Source organism: Artemia franciscana, chromosome 12 (genome assembly GCF_032884065.1).
Source record: "Artemia franciscana chromosome 12, ASM3288406v1, whole genome shotgun sequence".
In the NCBI taxonomy this organism is placed as follows: Eukaryota; Metazoa; Arthropoda; class Branchiopoda; order Anostraca; family Artemiidae; genus Artemia; species Artemia franciscana.
In genome coordinates, this window is record NC_088874.1 from 11,275,970 (window position 1) to 11,295,861 (window position 19,892).

Here is a 19,892-nt window from a genome sequence, read left to right on the forward strand (position 1 = left end):
CTTAATAGCCACTTTTTCTAAACGTGGAAATTTTCTTAGAACATTTTGAATGGCGAAGCTTATAATTGAGTTTCGGTTCTGGGACACGCAAGAGTCCGACCAAGTAATTAACTGACAGATATCAGGGTAAGTATCAAGAACTTTTTCTAGTATGGCCACTAGTCCACTAGCTATTTCGTTTGCTCCACGTCCAGCCTCAAACTCGGACCAAATGCAACAGTATACCTTATTGATTTTCTTACTGTTTCAGACTGTTTGAGATAAACGAGAAATCTAAAATTGAGGCACTTTTAGTTGAGATACAATAAAACGGTCGACGGAATCGGATAGAGGAAAAAATTTCACATTAGATGGCAGTCTTAACTCCACTGCCCGAAAAAGTTGCAGATACGACAAAACCGCTCTCAGGGGACGATTTGGAGCCAAATTTCATCTTCAGGTGATGTATCAACCACCATTTCTGTGAAATTCCATAAAATACAAGTAACAAAAACAATCGAGGCTTGCAGAAAAGTTGTTTTTGGAGTTCTGAAAAAAGTTTCAAAGGATGATTATTTTATCTATGCTGAAGAAAGGTCTGTAGATGATGTTCCGGCTCCATTTATCCATGTTTGTTCTCAAAGGTAATAGACCTCTTATGCTATAAATAGTTTTAGTTCTGCTGAATTGACCCTAAAATTGAATAATTGTTCTGCGATATATTTCGAAAATTGTTCTAGCCCAGGATGACGAATCTTTTATTTCAAGTTTATTTGCAATTTTCTTTATTATAGCCTTTGATATTCTAAGATCATCTGTGTGGTTTTTCGTAAATTATTGTGTTTTTCGTGTTTTGTTATGCAAAAGCGCTGTGTTTTAGAATCTTGGGTTGTAATGAGTTTAAACAGTCCATTGTTTTGGACGGAAAAAGGAAATTTTGTGGCCAGTTTTCTGCTTAAAAAAGGAAGTCTCCTTAAATAAGAAACATTAAGCAAAATAATTGAATAGTAGAGTACAACTAAAATAGATTAACAAGATATTACATTTTTGTTTAGGAAAACAATTTTATACCTATGCTTCACAATTACTTTTTGTTTAAAGAAATTAAGCTAATGAACCTAACTATAGATTAGTCAAACAATAAATCGTCTGGTCTTCAGATGGTGTTTAACCTTTCTTGACAGACTGACCTGTTTGGTTTAGAGTATCAATGTCATTTTAGCTGTGAATCGCAAACAACATCCGAAATCAGAGGATAAAAAAAAGCCCCCCAAAAATAAAAGTATCAGTTTTCTACTTTTGAACTGATTAAAATCAGCATTTAAAAAGAATGGGCTGAACAGAAGGATGCATGCAAGATGGTCGTAATAGAACTATTATAAACATTTGGATAGAATATGTACCTGATAAATTTGTTTGGTGTCTTAATGTAAAACTCACCTATGATAGATACTGTCTTTGGTTCATGCAAAAAGACCAATGACAAATTTGCATTGGGTGCTAATAACTAGTCTGTGCTCAAAGCGTCTCTCAGAACATGATTTCGCGGTTTTTTTTTTTTTTATTTATTTTTTTTTTCAGTGAAACACGTTTGATATTTATATCTTGGGATTCTCTACAAATCTTTAATTTCTACTCTAGAGTTTCCTATACCGGTATGCATATATGAATAACACAGTGTTTCTGAAGTTCAATTTAACGTCTTCCATGGGGCAATAGTCTATTTCACTAAAAAATTTACGAAGGAATGGCTCTTTGTCAATGGATAAAACATGGTGTTTACTTAAAAAAAAAAAATAAAATGAACAGGTGAATTATAAGAAAATATAGGAAATTACGTCACAAATCACAAATTTAGTCTATAGGACGTAACTCTTGTTGGTCCAACTGATCTACATTTGAATATGATTTTCTATTTAGGTATGAATGCTGCAGTACGTGCTGTTGTCCGCTTCGGTATCTATCTTGGAGCAAAAGTGTATTTCATTAAAGAAGGTTACCAAGGAATGGTTGATGGCGGGGAAAATATAGTTGAAGCAACTTGGAGTAGTGTCTCTGGAATTATACACAAGGTACATAATATTATTGGTAAACTGACATCTAAGTTGTATATTCAAATCTTACCTCAACTAAGGACCTGAAATACTCTCGATGGTTGTGTATTACTGTAAAGGGAGTGTACTGCACGAGGTAAATTCTAAAGGAAGTAGAAACGCTGAAAATATATTTCGCTTGTTTTTACTAGCTATTTCTCCATAAAATAAAATTTTTGTAGGCATTCAAGACAAAACAACAACAAAATGTTGCTCTCAAAGCCCCCAAAGCCCCCGGTTTCCCCAAAAGAATGCCACTGACATTTCTCAGGAATAGTTTAGAGTATTAAACTGCAACTTTCAGAGTGTGTTGAGTGGGACTTTAAACTAACCAAAAGGCATACTGCTACTTTACTGCTGCTGGTGCTACTTCTTCTATTTATGCCACTATATTAATTGGTACTTGTTAATTAACGAAATAAACTCAAGAATTACTCTCTGTAAGATCTCTGAAAACCAGTTTCATAGCCACAAAGACAATTGACGGGTGATATGATGTCTTGAACTTGTATAATTCGGGATTTATATTTGCACATTAGGGTGTTAGGGGGGGGGGGATATAGCAGGTCTGCATAAAAAACGTGCTAGGAACATTTATTCTGCATATTCTGAAGTAAGAATTGTTTTCGAACTTTACGCTGTCCTAATACTTTACACCCTCCCATCCCTAATGTGCAAATATATAGCCCAAATCATTAAGTCCAATGCATTCTGTTACCCATCACTTACCTTTGTGGCTATGAAATCGGTTTTTTGAGATCTTGTATAGCGTAATTCTTGAGTTTGTTTTGTTTAATTATCAAGTACCAAGTTATTATTGTTATGACTAATGCTACTGAGGCTAAGGGTAGGAAGTTGAAACTTTCAGGAAATGTTCACAGAAATTTTGAAACAAATAAAATACACTCTTTACAAACAAGTTGCCAAAAGGGCGTATCACCAGTATCCCAGAAATGATTTAGGATTGAAATGGATCGGATACATTTAAACAAATTGCTCAGTTCCAACGTAATGGCCAGTATTTTACATCTCATAAAATTATAATACAATTTTACCATACCATTCCACTAACTCTCATCAGTCCCAGCATATAAATAGGCAACCCAGAAATAGTTCGAGGCAATTTAGGAAATAATAAGGACCACCGTGTGTGTTTTAGAAGAAGCATTTTTATGGCACTTGGTATTAACTAAGTGACATATAGCGATCGCAAATTCTGTCTGTCTGTCTGTCTGTCCCGGTTTTGCTACTTCAGGCTTTTCCAGGCAAGCTAGGACGATGAAACTTGGCAGGCGTATCAGGGACCGAACAAAATTAAGTTAGAAATAGTTTTCCCGATTTGACCATGGGGAGGAGTGGGGGGCTGTTTAATTCGGAAAAAAACAGAAAAAGTGAGGTATTTTTAACTTACCAAGGAGTGATCGGATCTTAATGAAATTTGAAGCTCGGTAGGATATCGTGTCTCAGAGTTCATAGTTTAAATCCCGACTGGATGCGGTGACGTTGGGGGGAATTGAGGGGAGGGGGACCTAAAATCTTAGAAAACGCTTAGTGGGGAGGGTTCGGGATGAAACTTGGTGGGGAAAATGAGCACAAGTCCTAGACGTGATTGACATAACCGGGACGGATCCGTTATCTTTGGGGGAGTTGGGGGGGGGGGGGTTAATTCTGAACAAATTAGAAAAATGAGGCATTTTTAACTTACAAAGCTGTGATCGGATCCTAATGAAATTTGAAGTTTGGAAGGATATCGTATCTCAGAGCTCTTATTTTAAATCCCGACTTGATCCGGTGTCATTGGGGGGAATTGAGGGAACCTAAAATCTTGGAAAACGATTAGAATGGAGGGATCGGGATGAAACTTAGTGGGATAAAAGCACAAGTCCTAGATACGTGATTGAAATAACCGGGATGGATCCGCTCTCTTTGGAGGAGTGGGGAGCAGGGCTAATTCTGAAACATTAGAAAAATGAGGTATTTTTAACTTATGAAGGAGTGATCGGATCTTAATGAAATTTGAATTTTGGAAGGATATCGTGTCTCAGAGCTCTTATTTTAAATTCCGCCTAGATCCGGTGACATTGGGGGGAATTGAGGGGGGAAACCCAATATTTTGGAAAACGCTTAGAGTGGAGGGATCGGGATGAAACTTGGTGGAAAAAATAAGCACAAGTCCTAGATACGTGATTTACATAACCGAGACGGATCCGCTCTCTTTAGGGGAGTGGGGGTGGGAGGATTATTTCTGAAAAATTAGAAAAATGAGATATTTTTAACTTACGAAGGAGTGATCGGATCTTAATGAAATTTGATGTTTGGAAGGATATCATGTCTCAGAGCTCTTATGCTAAATTTCAACCTTATCTGGTGAAGGGGATGTTGTGGGGGGGGGACCTAAACTCTTGGAAAATGCTTAGAGTGGAGGGATCGAGACGAAGCTTGGTGGGAAAAATAAGCACAAGTCGTAGATACGGGTTGACATAACCGGAACGGATCTGCTCTCTTTGGGGGAGTTGGGGGAGGGGTTAATTCTTAAAATTAGAAAAAACTTAGGTATTTTTAGCTTGAGAAAGAGTGATCATTTCTTGATAGATAGATAGATTGATAATTTATTTTAGCCAACCATCAAAACAACAACATGGAGGAGAATAAAGAAAAAAAAGGAAAAAGAAAAAGGCGAAAAACAATACTTCAAGATTAAACGATTAGATTTATCTTGAATTATTCCCTTCAGATAAATATTCCCTTCAGATTTCATATTTAGAAGGATCTCGAAACTTAGATATCTTATTTTTTATCCCGACCGGGTCCAGTGTCATTAGAGGGGGGGGGGGAATCTTGGAAAACGCTTAGAACGGAGAGATCAGGATGAAACTTGGTGGAAAGAATAAGCACAAGTCCAAGATAGGTGACTGACATAACCGGACCGGATCCGCTCTCTTTGGTGGAGTTGGGGGGGGGGAGGGTAATTCGAAAAATTAGAAAAAATAAGGTATTTGTAACTTACGAACGGGTGATCAGATCTTAATGAAATTTGATGTCTAGAAGGATCTTGTGTTTTAAAACTCACATTTTAAATCTTGACCAGATCCGGTGACATTGAAAGGAGTTGGAGGGGGAAGCCGGAATTCTTGGAAAACGTGAAATCGGGGTATCTTACAAATGGGTGATCGGATGTCAATGAAACTTGATATATAGAAGAATCTTATGTCTCAGATGCTCCATTTTCAATTCGAATCGGATCTAGGGACGTAGAGAGTTGGAGGGGGGAAACAAAAATCTTGGTAACAACCGGAAATCTTGGAAAACGCTTAGAGTGGAGATATCGGGATGCAACTTGATGGGAAGAATAAGCACAAGTTATAGATACGAGATTGACATAATTGGTACCGGTCCGTTCTCTTTGGGGGAGCTGGGGGTTGTAAACTTGGAAAAGTTAGAAAATTGAGGTATTTTTAACTTAGGAACGGGTGACCGAATCTTAATGAAATTTATATTTAGAAGGAACTCATGTCTCAGAGCTCTTATTTCAAATCCCGACCAGATCTGTTGATATTGGGGGGAGCTGGATGGGGAAACCAGAAATCTTGGAAAATGGTTATAAATGTTGTAGATACGTGACTGACGTAACCGGACTGGATCCGCTCTCTTTGGGGGAGTTAGATGGTGGGGTTCAGTGCATTGGCGAGTTTGGTGCTTCTGGACGTGCTAGGACGATGAAAATTGGTAGGCGTGTCAGAGAGCTGTACAAATTGACTTGATAAAGTCGTTTCCCCCGATACGAACATCTGGGAGGCTGAAGGGAGAGGAAAAATTAGAAAAAATGAGGTATTTTTAACTTGCAAGTGGTTGATCGGGTCTTAATGAATTTTGATATTTAGAAGGACCTTGTGACTCAGAGCTCTTATTTTAAATCCCGACCGGCATTGAGCCTCTGATTTTCCTTTTAAAGCAATCTATTGGTTCTTAGAGTTTTTCTAGAGCTCATACCATATGAGCTCTTGGCTCTTCCGACCTCGTCACAAGTGCCATATGAGCTCTTAGCTCTTTTTAAACTCTCTTACTGAATTTCTCCTATCATAGAGCAAAAGAGTGGAGTTTCATCTCCTGGCCTTTTAGTTTAAGGTTGATTTTTTTCGTTCGAAAACAATGTGCAATCTTTAGTGTTTTTTATTTTTTGACAATGAATCGAGCTGTAAAAACTAAATTCAATCTATTGTTATTTGGCAGTTTAACGACTTCTCCAGACAACAACATCGGCCGTGGAAAATTTGAATGATTGCTGAATTCAAAATCTAATATCATGGTTTTATAAATTGCATTGCATAAAAATCTTGTCACAATTTTAACCATTCCATCAATTTACATTTTTTATTTGGGTGGGGGGGGGGAGTTTATTTCTGTGGAAACTTCTCTTTTTTCCATTCTTTCAACACAAATGCTAAAAAAGGCATTTTCCATGGGAAATCTCCCCTTCCCTCAAAAATGTTTTTTTCCAAAAATATAGGGGCAGGGAATTGAAATTACCCTTTTCCTCCCCATTGACGCTACTGCATATTATAGAAACTAAAATTGTATATTGATGACACATGATGAATTTCGGTGCAGCTGCTATTATGCTGAGATCACGACTTTTGAGTCATGACAAAGGATGTCATCATGGTTATGCAAAGGGGATATTCAACATATTTGCTTTAACATGACGTCATTTATAATTATAACCTACTATACATGCCGTCATTTATCATGACCTCATTTTACTAGTATAACAGGATGCAAAGAGTTAAGTGATCTCAGTATAATATCAGCACAATAACAATATTTATCTTTTGAAATGAAGTTCAAGGCCGTAAAAAGAAACGTAAAAAATGTGTTAGCAGGATCTAGCTCAGCAGAGATTTTAACAAGGAAAGCCACATGCCAAGATGAAAACGAACCATCAACTAAATCGAAGGCTGAACTGGCCAGACTCACTTATGATTCTGTTAAAATGCTTGAAATAATGAAAGTGGTCGGAAAAAGATTGGATGATTTTAATCATTGGTATCATGTTTACAAAGCATTAAAATTACTTGATTATCTGTTTTGTTATGGTAGCAAAAGAGTTATTGAAATAATCAACGAATGGCATGACAAAATATATTGTCTGCGTGAGTACAAGCATTATGATAATAGCTTGTTTGATACGCGCTGCTTAGCAATTAGATACGTTGCTCTGGAATTGTTAGGAAAGCTAAGTAAATGGAGAAGTAGGAATGAACTTCTGCAAACACAGTCACCAAATCAATGTGAAGGGGGAAGTCACTCATCATGCAAGAGTGTTCCTATAAAAGTCATCGAGCCTGAAACTCCATTTTCAGATAATCATCCATTTTCAGATGCATTTGTTTCTGTAGACGCGACTGGAAGGGTACGTTGGTTCACAGACTTTTTCTCATCCGATTACTGGACCGATTTTTCGCCGGATTTTTCAGTGGACTGGGCTGAACTTTTTCTTTCTTGCTTTACTGAACTATTTGCTGATGGATTTTGATGTATATGGACCAGCATTAATAAGAAAATGTGACCCACTAGATACGGAATCAATCGATACACAAAACCGGTAAAACACAAAACCGAAATTTGTTTTTAAGTAATGCATTGCAAAGAGCAGAAAAGCTAAAGAATGAATTTATTCTAGGAGAATTCGTTAATTTGTAAGGTGAAGTCATCAATGAAAGCGACTTAAATCATGGTCCTAAAACACCGAGAAATGACAAAAATACTACTGAAGAAAATGGAAGACAAAGCCTTGCTTTAGCTATAATACTCCTTATTTGGTATCACTTTTGCTATATATTACTAATGTGATCTGAATCGAACAGGGATCAATTGTAATTGATGAGGCTGGGATATTAATAGAAATGAAAAGGAGAGGTAAAATATAAGTTACATGTGATGACGTTAAAAGTAAAAACTTGAAGTATATATTGGTTAGAATATAGTCATGAACGTCCAAGAATAAGAATTGCTGTACAACATAGACGAAAGTATGGCAAATACGTGACTAGAGTAGAAGCTAAAATGGAATAAGAAGAAAGTGGCAGTTTAGAAAAAGAAGTAAAAGGAAGCCAAATAGGTTACATGGAATAAGAGTTTGAATTTGATAATGAAGAGAATAGTGGAAGACTTGGTGAAGAATGTATAGAAACTACAATGGACCATGTTGAAAAATTTAAGAGGGAAGCCGGTATTAGTAATGATTCGCTAAATTTTCATTAAAACAACCGCTAGAAAATTCAGTTATAATAGATTAACTGTTTGAAGATTTTATATTAGTATTATGTCGATGTAATAAAATAAGACACATTTATAAATAGAATATTACATAAATTATAATTATTATAATTTATAAATTATAATTATTTTAATTAAATAGGGCGGATACTGTCATTGAAATATATGTGCTATAAGTTAGCGTTTTTCGAGACACAACTTATATATTTGCGAGTTTTGTAGAGGTGGTCTTGGAAGTATCTTCTGACCAATTTCATGTTGCTTTAAAAAGTACCTTCGGTAAAAGTGATATGACGTGAGATGCCATATTATACGCATATGCACGTAGCCATACAGGGGGGGGGGGCTGGAATATCATAGAGAAGGTTGATTAGGGGCTCGTTTTATAGGAAATTCCTATATCTAGTTCCTTTTACAATTAATCAAGCGTAATATGTATATGGGATGCTGTCAAATCAGGAGTTTAAAATTGAAATATGCGTAGAAGACGACCCAAAAACGCAAATTCACCATTGTTGAAAATTTATGCGTCGCTGGATGCACAGCAACCTAGACAATCAGATGTCCAGAGTTTAATGGGGCAGAATTCCAGGTCATTTTTGAAAAATTCTTTGATCAACAACCATGTGCATCCAACGTGAAGAGACTAATCCGAACATCTAAGTATGGTACATTTTAAATGGGAAAAGAAAAAACGACCAAGGTGTTAAAATCACAGGAAGTGCCGACACAGTACGCATGAAAGGAGTTGGTCGTGGAAAGTTAGGGGGGGGGCTCATGCGATTGAAAATTTAAAGCTATAACACCTTTTTTTCAGAATTGAAAGTGATTGAAGGGACCCTCCCCCTCTGTTACTACTTTTTTCTCAAACACATCCGATGAAATCTGGAGATAACCATATTTTTTTAGTATAGTTGAAATATTCCTAGGGACTGCGATCTTTCCACATCCCCTGGGGTAAAGGCAGTAAGTTATGCAATCGCCCATTGTTTATGTATAGGCCTAGTATTTTTTATCGAGAAAGGGAACGAGGTTTTAACCCAGATATCCAAAAAGACCAAGGACATTTAGCCGAAGCCTTCAGGGAATTAAATAAAAAAGAAGTTTTTTTTTACTGAAATTTAGGAGCACCATTAAAACTTAAAACGAACAGAAATTATTCAGTATATGAAAGGAGTGGTCCTCTCCTCAACGCCCCGTTCTTTACGCTTGAGTGTTTTAATACTTTAAGAAGTAGAGTTTTGACAAAGAGTTAAACTGTAGCGTTAAGAGCAAGGCATTGAGGAGGGGACAGCCCCTTTCATATACGGAATAATTTTGTTTCCTTTAAGTTTTAATGTTGCTCCTAACTTTCAGTTCTAAAGCTTGTTTTTTTTAAATTTGATTTCTTAGCGTTTTTCAACTAATGCAGGTTCAAATTTGGCTTCCCGTACATGAAAAACTAAAACGAAATTTGCAGATTAATTTTAGCAGATTTATTCCGTATTATATATATGTAGATATGAAGGTTTGTCCCCTCCACAATACCTTACTCTGTACGCTAAAGCTGTCAGAACTTTGAAAAAAGCTCCCTATTCTAACTAAACGGCCACCGTGTTTCTGTAGCCGTTCTTAAAATATTTGGGGAAACATTAAAACTTTAGCGTAAAGAGCAAGGTATTGAGGAGGGAGTGACCCTCATATATGGAATAATTTCTGTTCGTTTTCAGTTTTAATGTTGCTCCTTACTTTCAGTTAAAAATATATTTAAAGTAAATTCATTTTTCTAATAATGCCAGTAAAACTGGCTCACCCTCCATGAAATAAACCCCTCTTATGAAAACTTCCTTGGAAATTTCATCCAACTTAAAGCGCACCCCCCATCCAAATTGTCAGACACTGTAATTGTTAGTATGGATGTCATATCTTCAGCATGTGTGTCAGCTGTTACAAGTGAGGTATGTGATTCCCAGGTGAGACTTAAAAGTTCATCATTAAGCTTATTTTTAAACATAGTCCAATTTGCTTTAGTGTCGATATATTTAGGGATATGTGGCAGAATTTTAGCTGGTTCATTTAATGAGGAAACTATGGGAAAATGGTCAGAGCAAAGGTAATCAATTTTCTTTATATATTTTTTTTTCAAATTATTTATTGGCATAATTTGTAGATCCATTGTTGAGAATTTGCCACTTTTGGGGTTAAAATATGTATTTAGATTTGGAGGGGTAGCAACTGCTAATTCAGTATTATTTGATATCAAACTTTGAATAAGCTTACCAGCTTTATTTGCTGGCTTATCTCCCCACAGAAGGCCGTGGGTATTAAAATCTCCGCAAATAATTATGTTTTTTAAAATATTACAATTAGCTATATAACTGAGGAAGTCCATTTCATCTGTAGTCTGGCCATTAGGGTTATAAAAACTTAATATGTAAGTTTTGGTATTATTTAGCTAAACATTGATTCCAATTGCATCAACATCATTTAAAAAATCTGAAAAGTTAATAACACAAAATTTCGTGTCATTATTTATTATTAAAGCTTTTCTCTCAGAGGACCTATTCTTTCTTAGGATAGTGTATCCTGGAGACTTTGTTTGTTGGTTTTTAGTCAAATTGGTTTTCTGAAGGCAAGCAATATCAATGGAATTATTATTTATAAAAGATATTAGTTCATTTAACTTATTTTCTGGAAGTGATCTTACATTCCACTGAAGTATTGAGATATGTTGCTTTATTGTTTTAGTTTTCATATTGCTGTGTGTCAATGCTTTTTGCTAGGAGCAGAGCAAGATCTTTTTTTGCCCTGGATAAGCATGTGATTTGGTAGGTAAAAGTTCGCCAATTCATTTATGATTTTGGCTTTTTGTGGCTGTTATAGGCTCATGGACTATTATAGGACATTATAGTTTGGTATAAAAAGGCATGTATTATGTGCTAGTTTGCTTGGATTTTCATCTGGCTTTTTGTTGATAAGGGGATTAATTCCTGGTAATCCTTCTGATTTGTTTCTACTTGGGAGGGGAGGCCAGACTAGTCTTCTATCATTAGTTGCAGAGGCCGGTTTGCTCGTCCTTGGTGATTCTTTCTGATAGGTATGTGAACTAAGGTGTTTAGAGGAAGGAAGTCTTATGGTGGGTGCTTGATGTTTTTGGTAGATTGGGTGATCTGTGGGAGAAAGTGTTGGGTGGTTTCATAGAGTGTTTGGTGTGGTGTGATTGAGTTGCATTTACTTCTATTGTTGCAAATGGGTAAGGTATGGCTTTTTGTGTTGCCATTTGGAATGTTAGTGCTCATTTTTTATATGCACGGTATAAATTTCTATTGGTAGAATCATGGGGTCTTTGCAGTTTATACATTTTGGCTGATCATTTTTACAATTTGTCATTTCAATGGGGTGAGAACTTGTACAATTAATGCATACTTGTAATATTTGAATGCATTTGTTTTTTGCGTGCTCTAGTTTTAAACATTTTTGGCACTGGATAGGTATTGGCTTGTAGGCTTTTATTTGACCCATGAGGAATATCTGGCCCAGGATATTGTTTTCTTTGATTGTAAGAAACACTTGTTTACTTTTGGCCATTGGCTTCTGGTTTACCCAGTTCAATGACTTCAGCAACTGGGATTGAGTTAACTGTTCTTTCAGAGAGCCCTTTCCTTAGCTTCTGAATAGGTATTTCTGGAGGGATGTTGTACACAACTATTTTATTTGGGTTGTGGTCTGGGGTCCAAAGAACAGATTTTATTGGGAGGTTAAGAAGAGATTTTGAATTCAATAATGTATATTTTGACTTAGAATCTGTAAGGGCTATTAGCAGAGATCCATCACGGTTAACGTTTAAAGAGGACATTGATTTTAACAATTTGAAGATACAACCCTTAATAGAGCTATCTTATTTTAATCAAAGGTGGTATCTGGAGAATTTTTAAAGTAAATTCTAATGTTTTGTGAAGGAAGAGTTGGATCATGGGATGGGAAATTATTTTTGATTGGGGATTTTTTTTAGCTCCTGGATAGGACCTCTTGAAATTCAATTTCATTTTCATCATGGATTGTGACACCCCCCCCCCCCATCCCTCTTCTGCCATTGTGTTATTCATTGACCCATCATGTTAGCTTTGAGAAAGTGAGCTTGACCAGCCATGAGGTTGAACGTTTTCGGTAGTACTTGGGGTAAGGTCCGGAGGGACGTTTTTTGGGGGGTGTTCCATGCATTCTCTATTGGAATAAGCTTTAATACTAGCAAAAATGATATTATGATGACAGAATATCTGCACTCTTGCAAAGGGAGGACTTCACCATCCAAAAAAAACTACCACAGTGTGGTCCAGAAGATGGTTTGGTGCACGATTGGGCTGGTTGACTGCTGATAAATCGAGATAAATATCACAAAAAAATTAATAGATTTCTTAAAGTGTTGCCGTTGCTGTTTTCACTTGCTGATGGTGGTATGTTGTTGTTGTTTGGGGTTTGACGCGTTCGACCAATAGGTCATATGCGTTTGTATCTCTCAGTTGTTCTGTGCCTTCTATAGTCAGCTTATACCTTGCTTGGGTTTCACTTCAGTCAGTATTCACTGAACCAGAACAGTATCAGTTGACTTGCTAATGGAGGGGGGCTATTTGCCTGCAGCAACTGCCTGCGTTGAAAAACGGGAATCAAAATACTGCTGCTAAACATCGTCAAACAGCAATTGAAATACATATACAACACAATTCTAATAAATAATACAATTTTACACATTAAAACCAGTCTTATTCAACCAAATATAAAAATTTAACCAAATAAAATAAATCTTAAATAATAAATAGGATAACTCAAATCAACTGTTAAATAGATGGTAAAAAAAACCTTGTAGGGAATGAACCATACCAGTAGTCTTAACAAATCTACCTAAAGGTTTGTGCTTAGTCGCCTAGCCCAAGGAAGAGACGTGTGGTGTCTCAAAACAGAATGCAATAAATGCCATGTCACATCAAATTCTTACTACATTCCTCTCTTTTCCTATTTTTACACTTAAAGATGATGTGAATTATGTCAGCATATTCTCCGCATGTGTTGCAGTTGGGGAGTGGGGCCATTTTTTACTGGAATAGTGTTAAATTTTATGGAGTTCTATTCTTTTGTTTTGGTTGAATCCCCAGATATTTAATTGGAGCTCTGGAAGGGAGCTAGATATTGGTGTGTGAGGGAGCTAACCTGGGTCTCTGTATCTTATTACTACTACCTTCCGGGCTAGGTATAGCTTCCTTTCCTTTACATTTTCTTTCAACTTTGCCAGGGCTGCTGGTTTATGGAGGGGCATTACTGGCTGTAGGGCTTGATTTAACTCTGTTTAGGTTTTCTGCAATGTTGGCCAGGCTGAGGGCAGCATTTTCAAGACCAACTGGGAGTATCTCTGAGACTAGTTTTCTAAGTGATGTATATTATCTGGATTAGATCAGAGATCTGCCCTGCCACACCTTCAAACATGGTCATATACTTCTTGTTTAGGTCCTTAACTGGATGGTGGTTAGGTATCAAAGGAGGGAAGGAATCTTTATGGGCCATAGGGACATGCTTTGTTTGTGTTGGAAGTCCCTTCTTCAAGGCTTCAGCTGCAGTTCTCATGGGGAAACTATTGGTGAAAGAATAGGTTACAATAGCTTTCTTCTCCATGAAAACTGGGTACTCCCTGGCATTAGCAGCATGGTTGCCACTGCAGTTTGGGCACTTGAGAACCTGATCTTGCTTTAATGTTTTGGATTGGGGACATTCACTATGGGTGTGTTATCCACTACATAGTAGGCATCTTCTGCCTCTCCCACAACTTGAAGCCATGTGGCCAAAACCTTAGCAATTGAAGCACTGAATTGCTCGGGGAATAAACTGCTTAACTGTATACCTTGCACCCCAAACAGAGATTTTCAGAGGGAACTGAACATCTAGATTGAAGGTGCAAACCAAAGGGATAACTGATGGGTTTGGGTTTTTAAAGGCCAATGTTGCTTGTTTTATTCTATTGTCGACTTGGACCTCCTTGACAAAATCATCCAGATTGGTGACCTCCTTAGATGGGATAAAAACAATACCTTTTCTATTTCTGATTGAAGCAGGGTTGGAACTAGGACTAAGCACAAACTTTACTTTACATCCATTTACTGCTATATCTGTAACAGAAAATATAGCAGTAGCTACTGCTTGGTTTGCAGCTATTATGATAATAGAGCCATCTGGTCCAAGTCTTTCTTGCGTTGACCCATAATGGCCGCTTCACTCATGATTTTGGAGGTGTTAAAACAGTTTTCTTGCAATAATTGTTCTGCTACCTAATTTCAAAGGCCTACTGGTGTCATTTGGACCTTCAACTCCTAAGGCTAAAATCCTAACACTAGAGTTATATGGGTCAGGGGATGCAGGATTACTGACTATTCTGCCAGTCATCCCTAATTAAAAAAAAAGAAAAAAAAAAGACGGACGGAATGGGTTAAAAGTGATCAGGTAAAACAACAAAACCAAATCACAAACAGAAGTCAAATTTCAAATAAATAAAACAAAAATACTACAAGCAGAGGGGGGCCCTCAGTCAATAATAAATTAAGCAAGCAAAATATATCAAAAGAAATCACAGAGCTAAAATTCAAAGCAGGGTAAAAAGGGGGTTGATAAACACTCTCAAGCCATTTGGTAGATGCAGGAGTCTGGGAAAATTTGCATCAAGCACAATATCAGTCAAAGCAAGCCAAAGTCCAAAAATGCACAACAAAATGAGTATACTGGCGTTAGGGACCCCAGGGGCTGAACCCCTTGATATTTACTCAACAAACCGTGGCACAGAGCTACCCCTACTTGGGAAATAGCAATTTTGTGTATATTTGGAATATTTCAGTTTCAATTCGTCTTCTCTTCCTCTAGTGGTATGGTTTATAAAAATTTGTATCTTCCTTTTCTTGTCTGGGTTAATTGAGGCTCTTCCGCATAATCTCTTCTCTGGAAACAAATGTTTAGCCCAGTCATGTGTTACTGCAGCTGAGTTCAAAATCTGGGTCTCGTGCTGACAAGCTGACTGTACACTAGAAGATTTGCGTCTAAAAATATAAATTTGTATGCTAAGATTGGGGTTACAATGACCAGTGCCATCTAGTATGACCCAGTAGAATTGGAATAGAGTTATAAAATCTCAATAGAATATAATTTGCCTTTATTTTTTTAATTTGTTGTATATTTTCTCTGAATTAAACTGAAGTTTAAAGGGCTTTTTTTGCTGAATGATCACGCTAGGTTTATTTGTGAGCGTTTGTTTTTCACAAGTCCATGTTTTGCATATTAACTTAGCCTTGACTGCCTCATAATCGATAGAGAAAATAATTTAAAAAAAGGGTGCCCACTCATGGAAATTTTAGGTTGGACCTTGGATCCAATTCAAAGTTATTTTCAATTTCTCTTGTTCTGTTGGGCAATGCTGGACGATATCAGCGAAGCAAACAATTTTGAATGGTCTATGGCACCATATAGCATAAGTGTTTCTGTCTATAGTAGTATCATAACACTTTTTAAAAACTATACGACTAGTTTTTGGTGTCAGTTTTCCATATTTTCATAATATTTTCATATGTTGTAAATGTGACCTCTGAAATCTGATTACGTGATTGAAGCTATTGCTAGATGATTTTGTGAAGGTTTTAATTAGCAATATTTTTGGCAATAGCATAACATTGGAGCGTTAAATGGCATTTTCAGGTTAAAATTACTGTAAAATTGCTAACAAACTCTTAAAGGTAACTCAGGCATATGACAAAAGATAGCACATAGTATTTTATTTCTATTTCTTAAATTTGCTGCAGTTTTGTTGCCTCAAGGGATAATTGGGAATTATGTGATCTCTGTAGTGTAAACCAAGGGCATATAAGAAATTTTCTCCAAGTTGGTGGTACAAACACTGTAAAAAACGCATTAAAATTTGCCGAAATGCATTTCTAATATTTTTTGCGAGTCGAACAAATACTTCAGGGAGGGACTAGGTCACTCCTTTTACCCCCCCCCCTTGATGGGAATGGATCAAAAGCCGAATCAGTCACATTTCTATGTATCTTAATGTCTTTGTCGGTTCAACCTGGGATTTTTTTGGAAAGAACAAAAAAGTGTTTTAGCGAATACTTTCTTGGGTCAGTAGAATAAAAACAAGAATATATTCTCTTTTTATTTGTTGTAATTATGTGCTGTATGACATAGTTTAGGAAATAAGTCAAGCTACAAAGAATCACCATTGAATTTTCAGTTGAAATTTGCCCATCTTAGGTAGCCCAAACTGATATTGTATACTTTTCCTCGAAACATTTTTGGTAATTTTGTTACACAAGGGGAACTTGCACAATGAATAATTTTTGGAGGCATATAATTGAGATTTCTAATGTAAAACATCTTAATATAAAATATATTTTATAGTTCATTTAGCATTTTAGAGGTTATTTTTTGTCTAATCCTTAGGCTGTCAAAGTAACAGTTGACTGTTGTAACAGTAACAGTTGAAAAAACTGAATCTCTGCGTATTGGAAACTTCTGATTGCAAACTGTGTACTCGCCGTGACTGCATAAGGCTTTTAAGTGTGGCCCTATCCCTTCGAATCCCGGTCCCTACACTTCTTTTTAAAATTTTAAACAATGCAGGTTACTCTTACGTCAAAGGGAATGTCTACTTTTACTTGTTCAAGAATAGAGTGTTTAAAAAACCTACAAGGGCCAGGAAAAAATATTTAGGATTTTAAAGAGTGATACATAATAGTCTATTAAAATACTTTTTATTAAACTTTTAAACGATGCAGGTGTCTGTTACGTCACAGGGAATGTCTACTTTTACATGTTCAATAATAGAGTGTTTAAAAAACCTACAAGGGCCAGGAAAAAATATTTAGGATTTTTAAGATTGTTACATAAAAGTCTATCAAAAATCTTCAGGGGCTTCTTTATTCCAGGATTTCTTTGAATGTTTATTTAAAAACCTACGAGACCCTTGCCAAATCATGTTTTCTTTGGTTCGTAAGTAATAGAATTTGCTTGCTACCTAATAGGTTTTGGTTGTTACCTAATAGGGAATGATTTCTAAGAGATGCTGGTGACTGTTATGTAATTGGAGTTGAGGGTGACATAATCATGCCTGAATTTGCTTCAGGAATGAACAAAGATTTCAGTTTGTCAACATCAAGGATATTATTCCTTAGTAATGAATGCTTTTACTCTATTGAATATTGAAGGTGCTAATAAAGGTGAAGTTAAACCTAGAATGCCTAATGCTGCAATGTAAATCACAAGGGGTTGCCGGCTAACCCTAGAATGGGACGAAATGTTTGAGTGATTTGGTATATCATTAAGCAAATTCAAGTCGGAAGAATAGTCTTGCTTTGCCGCAAAGGTGACTATAATGTATATACAAATATTAAAAGACGAATTAAATGCACAATCGAAATATATTGATCAAAATCGAAAGATAATGATTTGAATCAATCTATAAAAAGGAATGAGATTGCTACAAGGGATATCTATTGCTAGTCTGTAACCGGTAATGAGAGCGTCAGGATTAGAAATGACTGGCATTCAGAACCAAAAATCATGCGGCGTCTAGTGACTTTGGAAAAATAGATGATGATTTTCTAGAGTTATCTGTTAAAGTAATATATTTTCTTAAAGAATGCTTAACGATATAATGAGAAATGAGTCTCTGTGTTTGGACTATTGTATGATACTTTAACATTATGACAAAGATGCATTTACTCAACTTATAAACATATTCATTGAAACAAAATAAAATATGTTTCTGTTTTGAAACCACTACCTAGAAGGCTATTTTGCAAGGCAACAAGGAATAAGTCGACATTTAAAAAAAATCCTGTCTAAACCGATATTGAACGTCACTCCTCCTAGAAGACATTCATTTTATGGATTGTGAATAAGTTTTGTTTTGGAAGTTAGACAGTCATCATTGAAAATGTTTTAAACATCTCCCTTATGTTTATATACAATGAGCAGCTGGTCATTCTGTGAGAATTGTACTTTTGTTGATGACTATAATGATAAATGTAGATTATGCAATCAATGTCAATTGCATAGAGGACACACATGCAAAATAAAGACCTTAATTCGTGTTTTGAAGAGATATGTGACTCATACTAGAGGTTTCCTATGCTCCAGTTGTCACTATGATAAATCTGGTCAATGGGAAAATGCTTACCCTGATATGATTGCAAAAAAGCCCAAAGGTGATTTTGGTTTATTTTTAAGAGACTGGTATCGTCTTGGTTTTGAATTGCTTTGGGAAGAAGAACCTCGTTAACGCTTCAATTGCTGGTAATAAGAAGTTTCGGTTTTTTACGACATCGCTGTGAAACTACAGGGTACTATGATTATAGTCCAACAGACTTTTATTTTGCTGCTACAGAGAGTGATTCTTCATTTGGCAATTTTGTATGAGACATTGCTTCAAACAAGTAAATCGGAACATGCAAATTCTATAATATGAATCAGAATAGTATGATTGACTTTACAAAGTTATGTAATAAAAATGAAGTTGTATTATATTGTAGAAAATATGACCCTTACTTTCCATGCCAAGATGAATACAAGTTCAATCCTGACAAGCTGCCGTCACTTATCGTTTCTGATGGCTACCTATACGTGGAAGAAAAAGTTTAAAGGACACTGAGTTTTTATACAAGTTTTATTAATAAACAAATTTACGAACATTTTAAAAGAAAATTCACTATTAGGGCACTGAAATTCATATTATACTGGTAGGAAAGATTATTTTCAACCAGAAGTTCATTTAATAGAGGATTTTCACCATAAATGCTGAGAAATTCCCCGTAAGCATTTCCGCGACATCGAAAAATCAAATATAATATTGCTTGGGAACAACAATTTTCTTTTGATAAATCTTGTATTCACTCCTGATTTTGAATATTTGCTCAAGAATGTTCTTAATGTGAGGTGCGTAGAAAGCATACGGTAGGTCAAGAGGGTCAAATAATTCAATATTCTGTACTGTTTGAAAGATCCATAGCCTTTACAGTTTTTGCATAGCCTTATGTCTTTACAGTTGATGGGCTACTGTTAACAATCATGAGAGTATTGTTAACACTTTGAATATGGTTAGGAAATCCGAGAGTATGCAATAGAATTTGTATTTGGATATGTACGGATCCAAATTGAATACCTTCATTATTTGATTTGTGTTCATGGTATCAAATTGAACACTGCCATTGGGGGTAACTGCCCAATAGGTTTCAAATTGATTCAGCTAAATTAATCCAATACTCTCTTCCAATGGTTCTGCAAAGGTACACGCTAAACGCACTGTAACCGTTGAAACAATAGTCAAATCTTGAGTAACGGAGATATCCAGTACAATGATACCATGAGTTTTTGCAAACTTTTCTTTGGTTATACCTTTTTCAAATAATTGTGAATCTCGATCTAGGGATTACATTATAAATTCATTTAGGGTCCTGTAGTATTTATCAATGGATAGACTATTGGGTGGAATTTCGTTTACTTTACATACAAGAGATGAAACATTTCCAATTTTTG

General features: G+C 36.0%; 1 protein-coding gene across 10 annotated transcripts in view; it reads left to right on the forward strand.

The window, feature by feature from the left end:
- Positions 1-19,892, forward strand: part of LOC136033679 (ATP-dependent 6-phosphofructokinase-like) — a 136,595-nt gene that overhangs the window by 49,122 nt on the left and 67,581 nt on the right. For all 10 annotated transcript variants that reach the window (XM_065714528.1, XM_065714523.1, XM_065714520.1 and 7 more), the window contains exon 3: positions 1,900-2,051. In XM_065714528.1, coding sequence (XP_065570600.1) covers positions 1,900-2,051 — 152 coding nt within the window. The remainder of the gene's footprint in view (positions 1-1,899; positions 2,052-19,892) is intronic.